The 21468-nt window shown below is 40.9% G+C and overlaps 2 protein-coding genes across 2 annotated transcripts; one reads left to right on the top strand and one right to left on the bottom strand.

Moving 5' to 3' along the window:
- The first annotated feature begins 1205 nt into the window (after positions 1–1205).
- lamtor3 (late endosomal/lysosomal adaptor, MAPK and MTOR activator 3) lies at positions 1206–4647 on the top strand. The gene is made up of 7 exons (XM_036517078.1): positions 1206–1276; positions 1506–1546; positions 2087–2121; positions 2372–2430; positions 2623–2756; positions 3340–3403; positions 4002–4647. The coding sequence occupies exons 2-7, from the start codon at positions 1538–1540 to the stop codon at positions 4073–4075; spliced, it is 375 nt and encodes a 124-aa protein (XP_036372971.1). The 5' UTR covers positions 1206–1276; positions 1506–1537; the 3' UTR covers positions 4076–4647.
- Positions 4648–7040: 2393 nt separating this feature from the next.
- dapp1 (dual adaptor of phosphotyrosine and 3-phosphoinositides) lies at positions 7041–20058 on the bottom strand. Its single transcript, XM_036517270.1, has 9 exons — positions 19891–20058; positions 13534–13656; positions 12658–12791; positions 12239–12369; positions 12086–12133; positions 11204–11266; positions 10785–10870; positions 8972–9059; positions 7041–8074 (listed from the first exon to the last, which is right to left on the bottom strand). The coding sequence occupies exons 1-9, from the start codon at positions 19959–19961 to the stop codon at positions 8051–8053; spliced, it is 768 nt and encodes a 255-aa protein (XP_036373163.1). The 5' UTR covers positions 19962–20058; the 3' UTR covers positions 7041–8050.
- Positions 20059–21468: the final 1410 nt, after the last annotated feature.

Raw genomic sequence — 21468 nt, 5'->3', positions numbered from 1 at the left:
TAGGCATGTCTAATCCCATTAATATGGATTCAGTCCAAAAAGTCCAACTAAAGAAAAAACAATCACAAAATGCAACTACAATGTTGCATTATTTCTTTGCAATTCAGTGACTTTTTCCAATGGATGAACAGCTCTTGAGTGAGAAGAATTATCTAAAAGCATGATTCCTGTGCTCGAGCACTGTGTCTTACAAGATGGACAATGGACAACCTTCCCATAATACCAGACAGTAGCCCTGTCTAACAAGTCAAATAATTAATTCATAAATAGCCATGATTATCTGTCTCTCTTTCTATATACGAAAATAATAGGTTTCATTTGAAGGGATTTGTCACATGTCAAACGCAGGCAGATATGGAAAAGTTAAGCAATTGCTCCGGTAGTGGGTTCGTAACTATCAATTACCTAATGAACTAACGTCACTTGCATTCCTGAAGCTTTATGGGGACGCTTTAAAGAGATTGCCGCGCAAACCTCCGCAGTGCAAAGTGAAAAATGCAACGCGTAAACAAACCTAATCTTTTAAAAATACTTACATTATGTGAAAGCTCTAGAATTAAGATCGTGTGTACACACAAGGCATGGATGTCCGTTAAACCTGGTACTGGGACTCTCTTGGTAATGGGATTCAACGGTTCTGTAGATTGCAAAATGTCCGCCAGATCCATAGAACCACAGCCCATCTTGCAACAGAGACATCTGTTTGGCAAAATTAATGCAGTGAAAAAATTTGATGCTGTCTGTTCTCTGATAGGGAATAGATTGGTTTTGTGGATGGACGATGTCCTTGTCATTTGCACATAAATACGTTTTTTTTTTTTAATCAGAAATGAGAATTGTTAAATATTGCCAATGTTTATGGTAGTGTTTACATTTCAGCCTTTTCAATTAAACACAGATTAAAATATTATGATTTATCCTGATTTATATATCAGCACATTTTAGATTACAAGTGGAGTGCAAATTTTCCTCTAATTTCCATGCAGGCAGGCAATTAACACATCTACTGTTCTCACAGGTAGTATAATTTTAAAAGGTCCCATAAACCGCACGGCGAGCAGCACCGTGCGTCCTCTCTCCTTAGTGCAGTACACTGAAGGGGAAACAACACTCTGATACTTGTGGATATCACGTGATCTTTTTTTTTTTTTTTAACAACAGGAAGTTTTAGTTTCCCGGGTGTAACACTGAAAAGCTTCCCCCTACGTGACATAGTCATGTGACATGTATGGCAAACTGAACCTCGAATCCATCCAGAAACTCTGACACATAAAAGGTAAAAAGCGTCGTATTGAAGACTGTAATGTTATACGTGGGAATGTAACATGTTTGCTAGTGTTTGCTAGTAGCAAGTTGACACATGTTGAATGTGACAAATGTTAAATTAAATTCGGCAAAAATAATGCAACTGACGGTAACTGTTAGCTAGATTTAACTCGAGAATGCAACTAAATACGACAGCTAAACATCATATTTTCTGTATATTCACGACTTTCTCTTTGTAGGATTTTTCATTTTAATACCAGGACTTGCAAATATGGCAGATGTAAGTACAATTCTTGTAATGTCTCGGATGACTATCTGGGATGTATAGAAATGCAAGACTAGCGAACGTATGCATTGGCTAGATAGCAAGCCAAATTACTGTCGGTAGTCTAGTTAGCTGTCAGCTAGCCTGTTAACGTTGTTCTTGCTTTATGAGTCCAAAATGCAGTCAAGAAAAAGGCAAACTTTAAAGAAATATCTGTAGCTAACGTGCTAGAGATCACTTTCTCACTTAGAAAAAAAAGTTGGCAATGTCACTTTTATGCTGAAGGTACCTCTAGCTAGTTATTGGGGCTAACTAGACTACATGCAAATTGATTGAGACATAGAAAAGCAATACTGATTAGCGAAAGTGAAGTAGCTGCCACCCACAGCTATAGAGGAAACATGTTTATTTCCAGCGATGTAACTTGGGACTAAAATCGCAGGGTCGGAAGCGAGGTAGTTAGCGAAACTCAGATGAATGGTTAGACATACATATGAAGATTTCATTATCGGATGCGATATTTGTCTGATCTCTAGCCTATTCTGTTTGTTGCAGGACCTGAAGAGGTATCTCTATAAACAGTTACCAAGGTTCGTTAAATTGGCGATTCATGCTAATGTCCAGACTGTGGGTCGTATTCACTGGAGCCGTGACTAATACGGAAAGTAGAGCTGGTGGCTAATCATTTCGCTACAGCCCAAGCTCTTGCACTGATTTTGACGCTGTGGCGTTAATTCACATGCATACTGTAATTTGTTGTTATCAGATTCATTTTGGCCTTTATGTTGTTAATGAAATGTTTGCTATACTGCTATAAAATGATATACTGTTTTCCCACAGCGTTGAAGGCCTCCATGCAATTGTTGTGACAGACAGAGATGGAGTTCCTGTAATTAAAGGTATTGCATGGATCTGACCAGATTAACTTCATTACTGTCTCCATTTTAAGTTCTACATATTTTACTTGGGTATAATTATATGATTCCATGTTGACCTATGACAGAAATATGGGAGTGTTGTAGTTGGGTGACAAAGGATTATCTTCATCCTCTGTTAACACGGGAGTGTCTGGTATTTTCTTGTTCCTCTAGTTGCCAATGACAACGCACCAGAATACGCTCTGCGTCCTGGGTTCCTGTCCACCTTCGCTCTGGCGACAGACCAGGGCAGCAAGCTGGGTCTCTCCAAGAACAAGAGCATAATCTGCTACTACAATACATACCAGGTGCAGCGAACTTCCTATTCAGCAATAACATCGGGATGAAAGCACGCAAGTCAAACGAGTCTGCTCCCATCACACGTGCTGTTCTTATGCTTACAGATTTGACCCCCGACATTTTAAATACACCCTAAAATTCTTTAATTTTTTTTAATTAATGACGGCTCAAATGCCCGGGTCACGTCGTTCAGAATATTTGTTTGACATCGCTCAATTTAGGGCGCATGTTGCTGGAATTTGTGAAGTATTATGAAATCAGACACCCCAAGAGGGCGCTGTGGAGTTGAAAAAGAATTCAGTTGAATTTCTAACATTTCGACACCGGAAAGGCATGAGCAAGTCTTCGGTAAACCAAAATTTCACCATCACATTTATCTGTGCAGCCGTAGTATTTTACCAAAATGTAGTTTGTAGTTTCTTTTAAAGTTTGAAGTGCCTCTTGATTTACAATACATTATTTGTAAAGAATGCTTGTGGATTTAGCAATATGACTTAGTGAAGTTTAATTTATTCAAGGTGGCCTTTGACCTTGCATGCTGGCATGTGGTACATTGTTGATTGTCTTATTTTTTGTTGTTCTCTTCACCAGATTGTGCAGTTCAACCGGTTGCCATTGGTGATCAGCTTTATCGCGAGCAGTAGTGCCAACACAGGTAGTGCAAACACACATATTTTTGGTAAATGTAACAAAAATATGAAAAGCATTCAGCTTATACAATTAATATCACAACTGGAGAAAAAAAACACAGATTTCTTGAAATCATTTTCAAGTGTAACCACTAAGCCAGCGAAATGGGGAAACACTGTTAAAAATGAGCTGGATTTCTGAACCAGGTCAGTCTGCAGTCAGGCCCTAAACAGGCTTTAGAGCAGTATGCAAGCAGGCTGGAAAATGTTATGTAACACTGGGCTCTGTGAGGCAAATGATGTAACACTCAGCTGTATCTGTCAGATAAATGTGATGAGATGCACTTTGTCTCTAATAGTGGAATGTGATGTAACACACTATATCTGTTAACACTTTGATGTGTGATGTAACACTGTGTCTCTAACAGTGCAATACACACTGTAATGTGATGTGACACTGCATTGCTTTACACTGTTATAGAGATAAAGCAATGCAATGTGACTCACTGTTTTTCCATCATGGAAATGTAATGTGATAGTGTCTTAAACAGGGTAAAGTAATGTGACACACTGTTTCTAACAGTGTAAAATGATGTGACACACTGCCACTCCCATTGTCCCCAGGTTTGATCATCAGTCTGGAGAAGGAGCTGGTTCCACTGATCGAGGAGCTGAGGCAAGTGGTGGAAGTGTCATAGGAGGAGCCGCAAGGAATCCTGGGAATGTCACATCCCCCGGAATCCTAGGATTACACCATTATGTGTATCCTGAGCCTCTGGGGTTACCTGCAATCAACTCCCCATCAGTCATTCCCACTCTGTCGCTCAGTCTCTCTCTTTCTCGCGCACACACACACGCACACACACACTCGAGCATTACTTTTTCAAAAGGATGGGTTCAACAAAAAACATAGCGTCTTTGATTTGCTCCATTTTACAGGCCCACGCAGCCCATTACTCGGTTGTGTGTTCCATTTTGTCATTGAAACATATTCATGTGCTTACACCCATTCCAACAATCTCCTTTTATCCCAGTGAAGACACATACAGTTTTCTTATACTCTTTATTACACTGAATGAGTGAGGGGACTACTTTATCCTCACATATGTTTGTGTAGGTGGTGTCAGCACTGGCAATGCCAGCTGTATCAAACGGCTTTTGAAATATTGCTTCGTAAGACATTATGGGCTATTTACATGTTTATTGTGGTATTATATTGTGAAGTTAAGATAAAATAAAGAAGAAAAACTAAATCTGGTGATATACTTTTTGAGTTTCATGAATTCCAGTCATGTACACTTCAGCTTCATTTTCATGCAGTATTAATGGATTTTACTCTACTGAACTCATATTCAGGATATTTTACAGTTGAATAGTCACTTTACTTGTGACCACTGTATGTTTACAGCTTGACCAACAAATAGTCACTGCCTGACCGGTAGGTACCATATGTTGCCTGAGCACTGCTCTGCACTAAGCAAAATCACAGAAATTTGCCTGTGCTGAAATTTTGGAGTGGGTGGCAGAAAGGACTCAGTCAGTTAGCTACAAATGGAATTGAACACAAACCAGGTGGGAACTCCTGGTAAGCGTGTGATTGGACAACCCTGTCCAATATGACTGCTGTCACACAGAGGGCACAGGAGGTCTTGCAGGTGACTTAACCGAAGTCCCTTGCACTCAGTAATAGTTTTGGCTGATGTGCAGCACATAAAATCCACCATAAGGAGGAAAAAGTACCATAAAAATTAAATAATTTATTTAAAACCAAACAACACAGGAACTAGTTTCCTTGGAGCCACAGAAAACTGCTTGACTCAAAAACTCAACATCCTCAGCAGCCACACACCTAATTTAAGTGCTGCTGGTCAAAGCTGATATGGCTCGTTCTCCAATGGCTGGCCAGACAGACCATTGGACTCAGACAATTACAGGCTGTTAATGAAATCAATGGAAAAACATCAACTGTTGTTAAAGTAGCATGATATGTGGAGAAAAAAGGATCATTATACACTTATACAAACATTTCACGGTTAACCATACGATACAACATTAACAAATAATGTTTGGGGATGAGGTGAAGATTCTCCATATGCTCACACCAGTCTAAAGTAAGGAATGGTGTGACATTACAGAGGCTTTGATCTTTCTGGCTGGTTTTCAGTCAGACACACAACTGTACACTATGCTACTAAAAGTGTTGCTGGTGTTGAGGTGGGCCTACAAGAACCTAGCAGCCTACAAGAATCTGAGTCATCTTACTTGTGTATATGTCAAGTGTGTAGGAACTCCTCAATGAGCAATCAACAGATGAGCCATTGTCTGTAGTTCATATTACAGTTATCAATAAATATGAATGAGTAATTGAAGCAATGAGAGTATTTAGGGGGCTTCACCAATGACACACCAAGCCTGGCTTTTCATGTTCTGACCAGTAAAAGGTCTTCATGAGCACTTCCGGGTGTCAGGCAGTGGTCATGAAGATCTCGTGACTCTAAAATAAGGTGAACGGATAATCTGCAACTGCAAGTTGGTTTACGATGTGACTTTCATGTTAAGGCTGGAGGCAGATGATTGAAATCAGATGTTTGGGGCACGTAAACAAAGATCACATGTTTCAAGACATGCTCCTCTTCAAAAATACACCAACAGTTACGCCAAAAACCAAGCAGAAAGCACACATGAAAATTGCAGAGACACACTGCGAGGGACATTAAAAATAAACAAATGTGATATTTGACTGTTCAACCACCAAGACGTCCGTTTCAGGCGCTGGGGTCACTTTTGCATCACCTCCTGCTGAACACGAAGCCGTGGCCTTCAAGTTGTCAACCAGCGAAAACGCAGCCGAATGCGGTCTCGCCACAGGTGGCTCTGGGTGTGATTTGTAATGAGGACTTTCAGCTAGGGCATTAAAGAAGCAGTCATACTCTGACACTCCTGCCACATGTGCCACAGCACTACATATGATGGGATAGGCCCTTTCGAATGAAGAGTTCAAGACTCCTCTAAGCCCCTTTGTCGAGAAAAATTGTAATTGCTTGGGCTTCCAAGTGGCTCAACCAGTAAAAGTGCCTGCTGTGGCAAGTGCAAGGATGAGAAGTACGGCCCGGATTCGATCCCAGCATTGTCATTAGCTGACAATCACCGGGAGTCCACAGCAGGGGAACAAATTGGCTTCAACAGTGGGATAAGCTTTAAGGGTAGGTAAGGTGGCCAGGAGCTTAGACCACTTTACTGATAATCAGTGACCCCTGCTGTGTGTGAAGTGTCCTCCTCTGACTCAAGTCTGTGAATGCCTACAGTGGGGAGTTGCAGTGTGTAAAGAAGTGGCAGGCATGACATGTTTTGGAGGAGAGCATGTGTTGAGAAAATAAATGCTTGTTACTTAGAAAGTCAGTGGTCTTTACCAGGTTGGTTTATATACAGGTCTGTCCAGACACTTTCCCAAAGTTTTGTTTTTAACACCCCCAACATACACCCCCTGCCCAATGCACACACACACACACACACAGTCATCTAAAGTTATTAAAGTTGTAAAAGATGTCTGTTTAAAGTACATGCCTTGAACTCATTTGTTCTACGCTACACACAGTAAGGCAGATAGCATTCAGAGCACAGTATGAGCGAGCTGAAATTCTGCATTCCTGTCTCATACCGGGGGGCAAATAGCTGAACCACTGACATCACCACAGAGGAAGAGTTCCTTGCATTCATATGTGTCAGTCTCATATGCCCTGATCGACAAGCTTGGCAGGTGTTGCATCCCATCATGGACCAGGAAGAGAGTCTTCCCGTCAGTCCTCCAGTGAGCACTCAATCCAGCAAACAAGAAATATTTACTTTTGTAAATTTGGGTCACATAACAGTCTCTCTTTGCTGGTTAGTACAGAATACACACACAATAGGATGTAAGGATATGAAATATCCACTGTATATACAGGCCAAAAAAGAACAACAGCATCAGGTGCTACTACTATACTATAATAATATTAAAATATATTAATTCTGTAGATTAATAAGTCATGGGACAGCCATGGTAAACGGATAAAAGGGGATTTGTGGGATAGGGAATCCATCTCTGCTGTGTAACAGGAACAGGTGGGGCTTACTAACCCGAGGAAGGGCTTGTTGATTACAGGAGAGGGAGGGGTTTATAAATTATAGGAGTAGGAGGGGTTTTCTAATCACAGGAAATGGTGGGATTTTGTTACAGGAAGCAGTGTTTCTAATCATGGGAAAATATTGGGTTCTTACACAGTAACAATTTTTAATGTATGGAAAAGGTGTTTTTTTGATCACACATATTTTCAAACTACACTTAGCCGAAGGCATCTTGCGCAAGTGATGTCATCTATCCTTTGCACCATATCACTTGTGTTACTGAGTGTCTGCCTCATTTCAAAGTCAACAGCAACCATTTTTCGCTTATAACTGGTCTGGCTCACGTCAGTCTGCAGGTGGCTTTTCTTGGAGGGAAGACAATGTCCTTGAGTCACAGTCTGTGATGTGGCTGGAGGGTTTCCACAGATGAGGTCCTAGCTTGACTAACGATTCACTTGGGTAATCCTCAGAGGAACATGGTGTCCCGCGGCAATAGGCCGCTGAGATGTTTGAGCGTGTTTCTGTCCCGAGCTCTACGCAAGCTGTGCACGGTCCTCACCAGCTTCCCATCATCGACCTTTTCGTATCTGTGACTGGGAACACCACAATCATGTATTCAACAGTGTATCAAGAACCAACACGTTTTTTTATGTTGCGGTTAAAGCATAGAATTGACCGCTGCTTTGATCGTCTTCATTGCCGGTAGTGCTGGTTTAGTGTGTTTAAAGAGGAACTGCACCAAAGAAGCATAATTTGATACGTCTGTTGCCCTTAACACAGTTGCTGTTCTTCTTCCTGCCTCAAATCACTGACTTCACTCTTACATGGATGGGCTAAGAGCAGCACGGAGCATGAGGTGGGACATGCTTCAGTTCCAGATTACAAAGAATCAAATTGATCTGAAATGACGCAGGGATGAGAACACAAACTGTTTTGAAGAACCACATATTACCATTTTGTTTGTTTTTGATTTTTCAGTGGAGTTTCCCTTTAACTGCTAGTGAGAAAAATGACCTATTAATTGTGCAATGTGCTACACAGCCATAACAAGACAGCCCACTTCCTACTGACAAAATGTAGACCAGTTAAATGACACTAGACATGAATGACCCCAATGAATACTAACAAGTAAGCATGGCTTACTTCCTTATACTCTGCCAGGTTAACTCAAACCCTGATCCACATGTCCACACATAAAGATGCTGACGGTGAGATTATTATCTGTGACTGAGAATTTCAATCAGTGGCCTTTGTTGTCTGCACAACATACAGAGCTTCCCATTGGCTCACTGAGCTAAAAAGACCCACATCCCAGGCAAAGGGAACCAATCATGCTCTTTCCCTGACTCGGGGGGTGGTGTCACCATTTGTAGTGGACCGTTTCACACCCCTATAGTGTGCAGATCAGAAAAGCTTCGACTGAACCTGGCAGAGAACAGATACAGAGCTTGAACGGCCCCCTCCCAGGCAGAGGTTAGTGCCTCCCTCACCAGTTTCCATCGTAGAATCTTGATCCACTCATCTGCCTCGACTCCGGTCTTAGCACACAGGTAGAAGGTCCTCTCAGGAAACACCAAACTGTGAGACACAGAAGGACATACTGCAGCCAACACTGTACAACCTAATGCTTACTCAACACTTTACAACCCAACACTTACTCAACATGTTCTCTGTACAACCTAACACTGTAATCAACATGCTCTGTACCATTCAATTTTTGTACTATCTTTGTAACTACCTTTGTACAACCTAACATTTACTCAACACACGCTGTAGAACTTCAAACTGTATCCAACACACTGTACAACTCAACACTTACTTTACATTACATTATTGACATTTAGCAGGACTGAGGCAATTGTGGGTAAAGTACCTTGCCTTTGGTCAGATACAACAGTAGTGCCCCAGTGGGGAATCGAACCACCAAGGCCTTTCGGCTACAAGCCCTTCTCCTAACCACTATGTGAGGAATCAAACTAAAGAGTTCAAGACACACAGAGAGAAGCTTAACTTAATAACCTCACCGCTAACTGGGGAATCACAGAAAATAATTTACTTAACACATCCACTCCAAACACTGACAGAGAGTGAGAAAGAGAGAATTAAAGAGAGAGAGAGAGAGAGAGAGAGAGAGAGAGAGAGAGAGAGAGAGAGAGAGAGAGAGACAAAGACAAAGATGAAAATTGTCCTGAAATGATTATAATATAGTACTAATGGGGTTAATATACAAACGATAACATGGCACACCACAATATTTTGACATCCGCCTTGCCATTATCTGATTTCAGTGTAGCCATCACTCTGTTTTATAGTTACCAAATTCTAATGTATGTAAATGCAGCTTTTACAGCACAAAGCAATCTGAAAGAGACAATGGCAAGTCTGGGGCCACTAAGGTGTCAGCTTCCTGTTTTCTTCTTCTCTCTGTTTTCACGGTTCCTCTTTTTCTGATGCCTCTCTCACATTTCGGGGCGATCAGCTGGCTCCATCTGCATTTACTTCAGCCTGCTTTGGGCGCACACAGGAAGTGGAGCATTTGGGCAATTATGTCCACCATCCGGAAACTTTCGCTGTCAAACTGCGGTCTTGCCAACTGAGCGAATCTGACAGAAAGCCAAAGGGCCAGCTCTGTATGAAGCCAAGATTCTGTGTTTTAGCCATTCTCTTGGCACTGCTGGTTTAGTATGATGGGGGCTGATGGACATAAATGATTCACTTTATGATTTTCATATATGAACCCATGTGGTAGAGCTTCTCCCTCTGATCATTTTCACATTTAGGAGGACGGTTAATCCACATCACAAAGCAAATGGACTAAGTTTGAAAACACACTTAAAGATTGAGAAACTCACAGAGACCTCACCAAAATCAATCTAACTTATGGAGACCTCACCAAAAGCCAACAAACTCATAGAGCCTTTGCCAAAAGGAAACTACCTTATAGAGACCACATTAAAAGCAATCCAACTCGTGAAGATCTCACTAAAAGCAACCTAAGTTAAGGAGGTCACCTAAAGCCAAAAAACTCATGAAGATTTTGCCAAAAGGAAACTTATTTATAAAGACCCAACCAAAAGTAATCTAATGGAGACCTCACAAAAAGCCAGATAACACATGGACACTTCATAAAAAGGGAACTAGCTTTTAGAGACCTCACCTAAAGCAACTGAACTTATGCAGACAGAGTCCCCCGCATTTTAGGGCACCAAAAGTGAATATTATCACAGAGACAGAATCAAACACAGTGCATAACATACAGGAAAGGTCTTTCAAGTGAGTAACTGGCTGCTGTGAGAGACTTACCAGAAGCAGTTCACCCTCTCTTGAGAGTAGTCAAACTGGACTGCAGAACATGCCGTTAGGTCCAGGGTTCGAATTGGCTCATCAAACTTTGAGCAGAGAAATCAAACATTAGAACACTGCTGTCTTTCATGCAACTGCAGAGTCAGTCCGTTACCATTCTGTTAGTTTCATTCAACAGTTTCTTTCAAGCAAGTTTCATTCAGGGGTACCGTTCACAGCTAATTTTTGCCACTTAGCTTTATTAAGCCTCATAGACATTATGAAGCCTCATAGGGCTTGGTAGAAAATATAAACAGGTTTTGCAGTAATATATGCAAATCATATTCCAATGAGTAATGGATTCACTTAGAATGATAAAATTGATTTAATCCCCAATTATTGATTTAATTACTTAGACAAAGTCAGATAATCTGACTCACCATTTTATCTTTGAAGTATTTCAGTTCGTTCCTATTTAACGTGAACCACCTCGTTTTCCAGCTCTGAAAAAAAAGATTAGTATTTACTAGGGATGTAACGATACCAAAAACTCACGGCACGATAATACCACAATAAAAAGTCCATGAAACGATATTTATCGTGATATTAAAAAACAAAGAAAAATGATGACTTGAAAAAATGTCCTTTATTAAATAATAAATCAGCATTTTTATTCGTATAAAATTTGTTTTCCCTTTTATCTTAAAGTGTTTCTGCTTTCCTTCTTTAATAAAATAAAATAAAAGTAGCCTGCCATGACCTAAGCATGTGCAATGTCTTTGGCAATGATTGAACTATGTAGGTACAATTGCAAAACAAAAACAATACAATTTTCGACAAGGAGAGATAGTAGAATGCAGCTATACTAGTGAAATAACCATGTAATACCTTGGTAGATTTTGTTACAGTCCCACGACGGTATCGAGACTTTTTTATCGCGATATCGCAAAATTAGATATATCGTTACATCCCTAGTATTTACAAAAACTCACTCATGCATATGTAGCATACTGGCACGTCTGGACCATTAACAACGACTACAGTGTATAAAAAGGGAAATGCTTCAACAAAGAGGCAGGGGATCACTGGGCAAAGCCTGGCAGAGCTTCAGGTTTGTGAACTATTTACCTGCAACCAGCAACCCTATCAACCCAAGGCTTGTTGTTTTTCTAATACAATTTTATTTTTAGCAGAGACAGGGTGGGAAGGGGCAGGACAGCACGGGAGTATGGGGAAATGCCCTCAGAGCAGACTGCTGAGTGTGTCTGCAGTTCCATGGAAGTGGGAGGTTTTCCAAAGTGGTTCTTTGACCTTCGTCTCACCTTGATTATTGCTCCCTGCTTCACCAGATACCCCTCCTTCGTGCCTAGCTGCAGGAAAACAAGCATGTTTCACAGATTCAGCAAGTGGTTAACCGGGTTCCGCTACCTTTCGTTGCATGGAACTTTGACTGTGGGTGTCCGACAGGAACCTACCGAGGGGGCGTTGGGCACCAGGTCATCTTCTGTGCGTCCCGTCTGCATGGCCGTGTGCACGCGGACTGACTCGTATATAGAGGGCTCCTCCACTTTGCAAGGGTATGGGTATTTCAACATGATGAGGGTGCCTAAGACGGAGAGAATGAGAGAGAACGTAATAGAAATTAGACAGAGAAAGAAAGATGGAGGAGAGACAAAGAATGAGAGAAAAGGAGAGAAAGGGTGATGGTGAAGGGAGAAAGCAGAGGGAGAGAGATAAAGGAAAAAAGCAGGAAGATGATGGATAGAGAAAGAAAGCCATGGGAGATTTGAGTTTTGATTACTCAGACTTTGCTGAAATTCCATTGCAATGGTAAGGGGAAGTCATTTTGAGTAACAGGGATTCCCAGGGGGAAGGGTAACTGGAAGGGGGGTACCTGTTTCACTGCCTAGCAGTGGCTGGTTGGCAAAGTGCTTGATGAAGTCTCGTAGGGATGGAAACTGGTTGAAGCCAAAGGCATAACCATTGCCCTTCCGAATCACGTGGAAGTGTTTGACTGAATCCTTCGCGCTACACACCCGGATGAAAAGAAATCAAATGGGTGATGCAGACCAAAACCAACACACATCTCCAAAATATAGACTACCTGTCCCCGCAATAAACCACCTGTCAAAAGCAGCAAACTATTAACATCTTCCTCAAAATATAAATCATCTGTCCTAACCAACAAAGCAGCTGCCTAAACTATAAACTCCAACTTCAAAATATAAAACACCTGTCCTAACTATAAACTACATGTCCAAGATAACAAATCATGTGCTTAAACAATGAATCGCCTGACCAAAATAACAAGCCACCTGTCCACCTGTGGTTCAGCATTCCTCCCAGCAGTCAAACCTCAGAGTGCAGGGGAATACCCGTACACAGTCTCAGGTGAGTTATTTTCTCCCTAAGTTTCCTTGTTTCACTTCTACTTCATTAATGTCCCTGTTCTATCGCATAGGAATGAACTGGCAAAACCAGAGTAATATCACAATATCAAAATGCTAACATGGATGAAAAGGATTCCTCAGTTCTGCTTTGTCGGCTCCTGAGCTCAAGGAGAGAGAGAGCAATAGGAGAAAAAAAAATGCTTTTCATGCAGTGAATAAGACCTTGGTTAATATCCTAAGAATGGTTAATCTGCATTAGAGTGCTGAGATATGTCCTTGTAATCATTGTAATGCTGTGATAACGTGGTAACGTGTGTAACGTGGTGCTGAAGTGTCGCTGTGGGGAACACCTTTTTGGCCAAAACAGAGTGAGGGCTCACCGGACGGAGAGGGCCAGGAAGTTGGGCCCCTCGTGGCTGTTTCTGAGAAGGTAGCTCCCGTCCCTCCCATTGGACAGAAGTAGGGCCTCTGCAGCGTGTCGTGACAGTTCATAATGGTACCACCTGAGAGGGTCGGGGAAAGGTCAGAGGTCAAACAAGATCACAGTGTACATCTGAGTACTATGGTGCTCAATTCTATTTCCCAGCAATCATTCCCTCATAGAATAATCTTGTTTTCATAATATGAAATAAATATTTTACCACAGGTGTCCATCACCTTTAGAGGGTTTACAGGAAGTTAAGCTTAAGCGTCAATATTCATGTGTAGGATCATGACTGAACTGCATTCGCCTAGTGCTGTTCAGAACATTTCATCTCCTCATATGGAGAGCAAACAGTCCTGGAATCTTCTGGAAACTGTGGCTGTGACTGCACTCATGTGAACTGCATTCATCTCAGAAATATATTAAATTGGACATTAACAGTTAGCTGCAAGTGCTTCTAGATCAGCTGGTTTTGTTTACCATAGCAAATGACTGAGGCAGGTTTCTATCCCTCTCCCACACTCCAAATCTGTCTCCTCAGTAAAAGAAATTACTGCTTCCATCTCTACACATAGCATACAGGTTCCTAAACTGATCCTGCAGCTAGGAAGACCAGCTAATGTATGTGCTAGAGACTGCACTAAAGCACTCTCCTGAAAGTATATACTTACAAACAGTTACAAATCATAGGTATTTCAGTAGTTCACACGGGTAGTTAATCTGCAGCTGACCACTGCTGTGATCAGTAGCCACATGGTAAGACACATATGTGCAATCCTCTCTATATAACACACGTGTGCACACGTACGCACACATGCACACGTATCAAACTGCTGGGGGTTTCCATTGGCATTTTTTCTCTCTGTGGCTGGAGAACCAAAAACATACACTTGCCAAAGAGGAATCAGCATGCTTCCTGACTGCTTTAATGTTCTCTGTCCTTCCCATTGTCATGTGAAACTGCAGAGGAGCCCAGCATTGCAGTGCTACAGAACATGTTCTCAAACTTCCTCTTTCCCTGGAGCCGTGCAAAATCACATCAAAGCACTAGTCGTCTCCAACTCATGGCAAGACATCATTCTGAAAGTGGTAAAAATATTCACCAAATTTCCAAACAATAGTAAGCATACTTCTGGATCTCATCTCTGTAAGGGAATGCATTCAGAGGCGATTTAAATGACATGACGATAATATTGCTGTAACTCTCTACCAATCCTTCACATCACGTTTAAACACATGCAAAATTGATGCTTAATATTCAGGGGTACAATCAGCTGATTCGGTTCCGAACATCTCACTGCCTACATAACTTGGACACCAAACATTGAATACAGTTTACATTTACATTTACATTTATTTATTTAGCAGACGCTTTTATCCAAAGCGACTTACAAAAGTGCATACAGCAAGTATAGCGACAGTACGGGGACAGGATGTGTACAGTTCCACAATGAGACAGTTCTCAGCTGAGAGATACAGTTACACTGTAGCTCTGATTATATCCATGTTGACTGTAATCATCTCAGAGTCAAATATATTAAATTGTACAGTATTGTTTTGCCATACATGTCTCTAGGCCAGCTGGAGGTTTTATGCTTTTACATTTTAGATGTACTTTACACAATAGGCAGGATCATCACCAACAAGTGATCCAGTTGCCATGACCCTGACTTTTAAAGGACCTGTCATAAAAATCAGATTATAACAATACAGAAGCACTGCACTGCCTGTGACCCATAGGGAAAAAAGAGGGCCAAAGTTTGTAAATTACACCCAGATTTGCTTTAGCCTTCATGCTTTGGAAGATTTGTTATAGACTCAATGAGCTGATGACGTTGCCCAGGATTCTCCAGCAACTTCAGATCTGACAAGCTAAGTTCCTCTAAAAACCCAATTTGGTTTCCCTTTCACAGTGTGTCAGCCCTGAGAAAGGCCTCATGCCCAGGGGACAAAGTGCTGGGGTCACAATCCAGGGAGTTGTGGGTATGAACTCATGATGGGGTGCTGCTGTTGTGCCTTTACTGTGCAGGAGACTTCCCCTTTTTGACTTTCCCCTTTATACAACCCTAATTTGGGAACAGCAGTTGTATACCAGTATACAATCCAAATTTGGGAATGGCAATTGTATACCGGATTTGTCTCATCTCATCTAGCTCCTGCGGGGACACTGAGGCGAGATGAATGCAATCCTCCTACACGCACAGAGCTAACAGCTATTTTTCACACTATAAGCCAGACAGCCCACTGCAGTCATGTGGCTACTTGCTGGAGGATAGGCGCTTCTCTGTGACTTGCTGGCACCTGATGAATTGCAGGGTGCTTAAGAGTGGTGAGATGAGGAACTCGTGCTGACATAGCCACCCCTGTCCCCAGATGACCGAAGCCAATTTGTTCCACTACTCTGCACTCCCGGTCATTGTCCACTGAGGGCACGCTTAGAACTGAACCAGAGCTGTAGACCTCAACTTGCCCTAAAGGCAAACACCATGACCACTGAGATACTTGGGAGCCCACGACTTTTTCCTCAACTATTAAATTAAAAATCCAGCGACATGCTGATTACACAAATTTTTCATTAGTTTTGGTGAAGACACCTTTTAAGTAGCCTGGATAAGCCATTTGCTAAGGCGCTAATAATCATCATAATGGGCAGGAGTATGGGTACCAACATTGCCTTTTTACATAACCATATAAGCACAGCCCATGACCTTTGTCCAACACATAACTGGCTAACAACATCACAATACATTCACCAAAGTCAGAAACAGGACTATTTTCACCCTGTATCTGAACTTCCTCTGAGGAAGGAAACAGCAGAAGCCTGCTCCAGGAAAGATAACACACAACACTGACAGGCCTATAACTGTGAACAACATCACATGACCGACAAGAGGGTCACAAATGCTGCTCCTAAAAGAGTAACAAAAACAATCTTTTAAGTGTTGGTCTGTCTCAACTCCATGTCACACACAAAAGCCTGCATTGAAAGGAAATTCTCATACTGTAATAATACAAGCGTGATTATTTCCATGGAGTTACAGACTCTAGCCAGTTGTCTCTTTTGCTGGAACTTTCCATGACCTTTGATATCATAGACCAGAAGATCTTGTTACATCTCCTGCAGTAATATGGTGGCTTGTCTGTGCATCCTAGCTTTCCCCTCACTCACTCTTTCTTCCATCTGATTTTCTCAGAGGTCAGCATAAAGAGCTCTTTGGTTTGGTGTTCCACAGGGTTCCATTCTGGGAGAAGCGTTTTTCAGCTTTTATATGTTACAACTGGATGATATCATCATATGGTATACTGTATGTTCTACAATCTGTCATTTCCAACTAAATCTGAAATTGCAGCATCTAAGTGCAAAAAATAAACTAAGCTAAACCCTGACAAAACCAAGAAACCTCAACATTTGTGAGATACTTGGAATAACTTTCATGGGAAACCAAATTTCATCTAATCCCAATGTCAAAAATTTGAGTGCGATTCTTGCTCGATACTCATCTGAAATCATTGACCTGGACAGCCCTTTGTCATTAGAGAAATGTTGCAAAACTTGGCCCATGTTCTGTGAGCAGGAAACACCCAGATTCCTTTATAATTTATAATTTATATAGGAATTATAATTATTATATAATTAATTCCTTTATAATTTTATAATTTATTGTCAGGACAATAGTAAATTTTTGCTTACTGCATTACCAGTGGCAGTTGCCAGATTGATTCACACCTGCATGTCTCAAAACAGTTATTGAAAACATGCATGTTTTAAGATTGCTGAATTGGCTGTGTGTAAACACCTTCTTGATTAAAAAGTCAGAATTCCACACCTTCACTGGACAAGGGTCTGAGTTAAAACAATTATTATTTGATTTTAATTGTGTGTGTGTGTGTGTGTGTGTGTGTAAATAAATGTTATAATATACCCCTCTTCAAAAGATTAAACATCTACACTTGAAACAGTAATTTCCATTTTCAAGATCTGATCTGACCTCCTGTTTTTCTGTCGAACCATATGAAACAGAGCGTGGGTGCTGGTACTTTCACACCCATAGATTTCCTTTCTGAGGAACAGCCTTGTGTACCCTAGGGATCGACTGCTTTACATGTCCGAAAACAAACACCCTCAATGTGCAGACAGACAGATGCACCTGCCTCCGGTGGATGTGGCAGTCGTGTCTCATAAACCCCTGATGGACTCTGACAGTCACCTGAGTAACCTGGCAGGACATAGCTTTATTGTAAAGAACATTGGACAAGCTGTGAAATATTTTCGACCACAGATCAAAAAAGAACAAGCATTCTTTGCCATAAAGAACTCCCACACAGGTGCCCATGGTCGGTTATGGTTGAAATGTTAGTACCAATAAATGTGAAATTTGCTAGTACTGTACAGACAATTTATCCTTTATGGCAACGAGCAGACACAACTTTATGAAAAGCAAACAAGAGGACACTGATAGTCAGTGATATGGATGCCAGCCACACTGCTTCGCTAAAATAGTGCATGACTGTTTGGAATCAAGAACTGTGGGTAAAATACATATTCATCCTTTGCGTTTCCATTGGAAGTCAGATTCATACTGAATGACATAAGGTTTCTTCACTCGTCAAGCCTAAATCTTTCCACTGTTTAACACACATATTTTATACTAACTATACATACTAACACTCAAATGCTAGAAGTCTCCAAGAAAAATAAACATGCGTGGCTTCTCAGATCAAGCCTGTATTCAGCTCAGCGTACATTCTCCAGGAGAGCAAGGACACGTAGGTCACTAGTGAAGAGTGAAAACACATCTGTTTTGCAAACAGAAGACTGGCATCAGGTACTTTATCTTGCAAGGTCATTATGAAACCCTGAAGCTGACAGAGATGCCAACTTAAGGGCATTTAAAGCATTCCTCATTCAGCATATTTCAAAAGAAGAATGTTCCTATTATATATAAATCTCAGTTTTTGAATGTAGTTTTCTAGAGCGCCTATACATGCTTTGATCTTCCCACACCTGGAGTGAGGCTCATGTCCAAAATGGTATTTTCAGAAAAAAAAAAATATATCCAAAAATCTTATTGAAGTGTTCAAAATGTGAACACAACAAAACACTGTTAAACTGAAAACTGATTCCTGTTTTTAGAAATGTCCATATTATACATAAAAGTCTATTATTACCTCAATCGTACTTTTGAGACAACAAAATAGTGGTGTTGTATATAGGCTGGAGCAGGTCACAGATGGGAGAAAAGCCTCCAGTCTCAAAGTTTAGATCCGTGACAGTTAAGATCACAGAACTGAGCAAAGCCTTGGAGTCTAAGTTTAGATCAGATAGAAGGAATAGATGGTTGCCATCACTTTTGTGTTATCAGACAAGCAAAACAGTTGAGCTTTCTGTGCACAACTCCAAGTGGAAGTGAAACTACATGACATGTTATTTTTTGCTCCAATTGAAAGTGGGAAGGGAGGGGGCAAATTTGAGAAGAAGCCAAAGTAAATTAAGTAAATGAAACACTGACAAAAAGATGCTAACCAGAGAAATTCAAACAAGAGAGATTTGAACTGTACTAACACTGGTCTCAGCACTGAAACGGTTGCATTACAGTTCCTAACCAACAGAGCGTTAAAGATTGCATTGGCTGATCTGTCAAGATGTGAAATGTTTGCCACATGAAACCATGTCCCCAAGGTATAGACTAGTTGACGGGCACTCGTGAGTTATGAAGCCAAAATGGCACATTGACGTCGTGTCTATAGTATTGGACGGCTTTTGAAAGCATTTTCAGGATTTCGGTTTCAAAATCCATTTCAAAATTCCATCGCCGACATGCAAAACAACGTCTAGACTTCGCTAATTGGAAAGGCCCGTTGTTGACAGATGACTGCATCACTTAACGTTTTTCAACCCTCAACTAATTCAACCACGACTGCTTTTCTTGATTAGCAAGGACATGAGATTTCTTCTTGTGTCTGTAGCGTCACATGTCAACAGAACAATTGAAGTAATCTTACTCAAGCGAAACAGAGAGATTTTTACGTTTACCTATCAGGCAAGAAAAACTGTATTCTGAAAGCAGGATAGACTGTCAGTTATAGCTGTAGTTTTACGGTTTAGACTGGGATAAAAATATAGATATAGTTTGCATGTGTGTTCTAAATCCGAGATGAATGGGTAGAGAATTACAATAAGAAGAAAAAGAAACATGACAATTGTTTTAAACATACCTCTACACACTCCTCACACGTCGTGCGATTTAAACACACATTTAACCATGCATTGTAGCACAGAACAGCTCGTTGAGGATATGAGTCTCACCCTTACCCTAATGATTCCAGCTCGTCCGCAAGCTCTCTGCTCGAATAATCACTGCACAGAGAACTCCTGTCACTCATGGTGCGAAACTGGACCGGAATGCACCTGACTCCTCCACTTGCGGCAGACTTTTGCGGAACCGGTTAGATGTTGCTTTCCGTGCGGGATCAACGCTGAAAACGCAAGACAACCTCGAAAAAACGCCCGTACAAACTGCTGCAACAAAAAAGGAAGTACGTGGGAGCAGTCACGCCTACACTGAAGTACAATAATCCAGTTAATAGGCTCCTTTAATTCCAGACCACTCTGATCGAAAGAGACATCAGTATTGATTTTAAGCAGGTGTTAACATATTTTGAGCCGGTATTTTCCCTAATGACACATAGACCTAGAACACGCCACTACCAATAATAATAATTGTAATGATAATTATAATAACGGTACACTTATAATTAATAAGCCATTGCTATTCATAAACAGCTATGATTAATCAATAAGACGGGCTTTTTGAGGAAGTAAGCAAAAATAAATGAAATTAATACAACAATTTTAAAAATCAGTTAAAACTCAGTTTATTTAGCATGTATTTCTCTAGAGGGGAATAATACTAGAGGATTTCACCAAGTGTAGTGCACAGAAAAAGCGTGAGGTGTGGCAGATAACCTTAAATATTAAGCACAGAACAGCAAGCCACGATCATTTATCAGCTGGGAAGAAATCACATCGCTTGGTAGAATTAGAAGTAATGCAATGCTTTCAATCTATACTCCCTGGACAGAGCTATGTCCAAAGAGACCTTAAATTCAACATAATAAGGAACTGGGATGCCAGGTATGCCGTCCGACAAATTACGTGATTGGCCTGGCGTAACTCATACTTCTGCACAAACGAGATTCAGGACCTTTTAAAGTTTCCAACAGAAACAACCAGTGGAATCGAGGCCTGACTCATTACAAACTTTTCTTCCATCTAACGCCATGTAAGATCACAGAATTATCTTACAGTCTCATATGCCACACAATACACACCCAAAATGGCACCATCTGTAATTTCGTCCTCAGTCATTATCTTCCTAATTGGCTCGTACACACATTGAGGAAAGAGTGCAAAATTTCCAACCAGTTCCTAAATTACTATGAGAGAAGCACGAGCAAATATTCTTTATCTGTTTGGATTATGGTTGGGGAAAACTACACTAATATGCGGGGCTGTAACGTGCACAGAATTCAGTATTCTAGGGTTTTAGCATGTTAATCACAATAAAACACCAATGGGTTCTAAGGTAGGCCAGTATACAGGTATGGCTTGAGTTCCCTTGCGCGCAAATCCGGTATAAAGTATCGGTAGCGTTGGATGCAATATCTCGACGTTATACGACAAAACATATTTTGGATGCATTCAGAAAAATAAAAATTGATCATTTTATTATTTTGTATATTTCTCACGTATTATGGGTATTAGATAACCATTCCCTATGAATAACTCATGTATACAGGATTGTATTAAAACAATTTAGAAGACTTTCGAAGTCGTGATCTTTCAGTAGCATACAGCACCTTCGTGTTAGTTGTAGCTCCCCTCATGATG

Source organism: Megalops cyprinoides, chromosome 22, assembly GCF_013368585.1.
Source record: "Megalops cyprinoides isolate fMegCyp1 chromosome 22, fMegCyp1.pri, whole genome shotgun sequence".
NCBI lineage: Eukaryota > Metazoa > Chordata > Actinopteri > Elopiformes > Megalopidae > Megalops > Megalops cyprinoides.
This window is presented reverse-complemented; position numbering and strand designations above follow the sequence as displayed.

Coding starts and splice junctions, on each gene's coding strand:
- dapp1 (XM_036517270.1), bottom strand. CDS start 19,961: ATGAGTGACAGGAGTTCTCTGTGCAGTGATTATTCGAGCAGAGAGCTT. Junction 13,657..19,890: donor GACGAGCTGGAATCATTAGG/GTAAGGGTGAGA, acceptor CGACCCTCTCAG/GTGGTACCATTATGAACTGT. Junction 10,871..11,203: donor AATACTTCAAAGATAAAATG/GTGAGTCAGATT, acceptor CTCTGCTCAAAG/TTTGATGAGCCAATTCGAAC.
- lamtor3 (XM_036517078.1), top strand. Junction 2,431..2,622: donor TGGAGTTCCTGTAATTAAAG/GTATTGCATGGA, acceptor TTGTTCCTCTAG/TTGCCAATGACAACGCACCA. Junction 2,757..3,339: donor GCTACTACAATACATACCAG/GTGCAGCGAACT, acceptor TCTCTTCACCAG/ATTGTGCAGTTCAACCGGTT.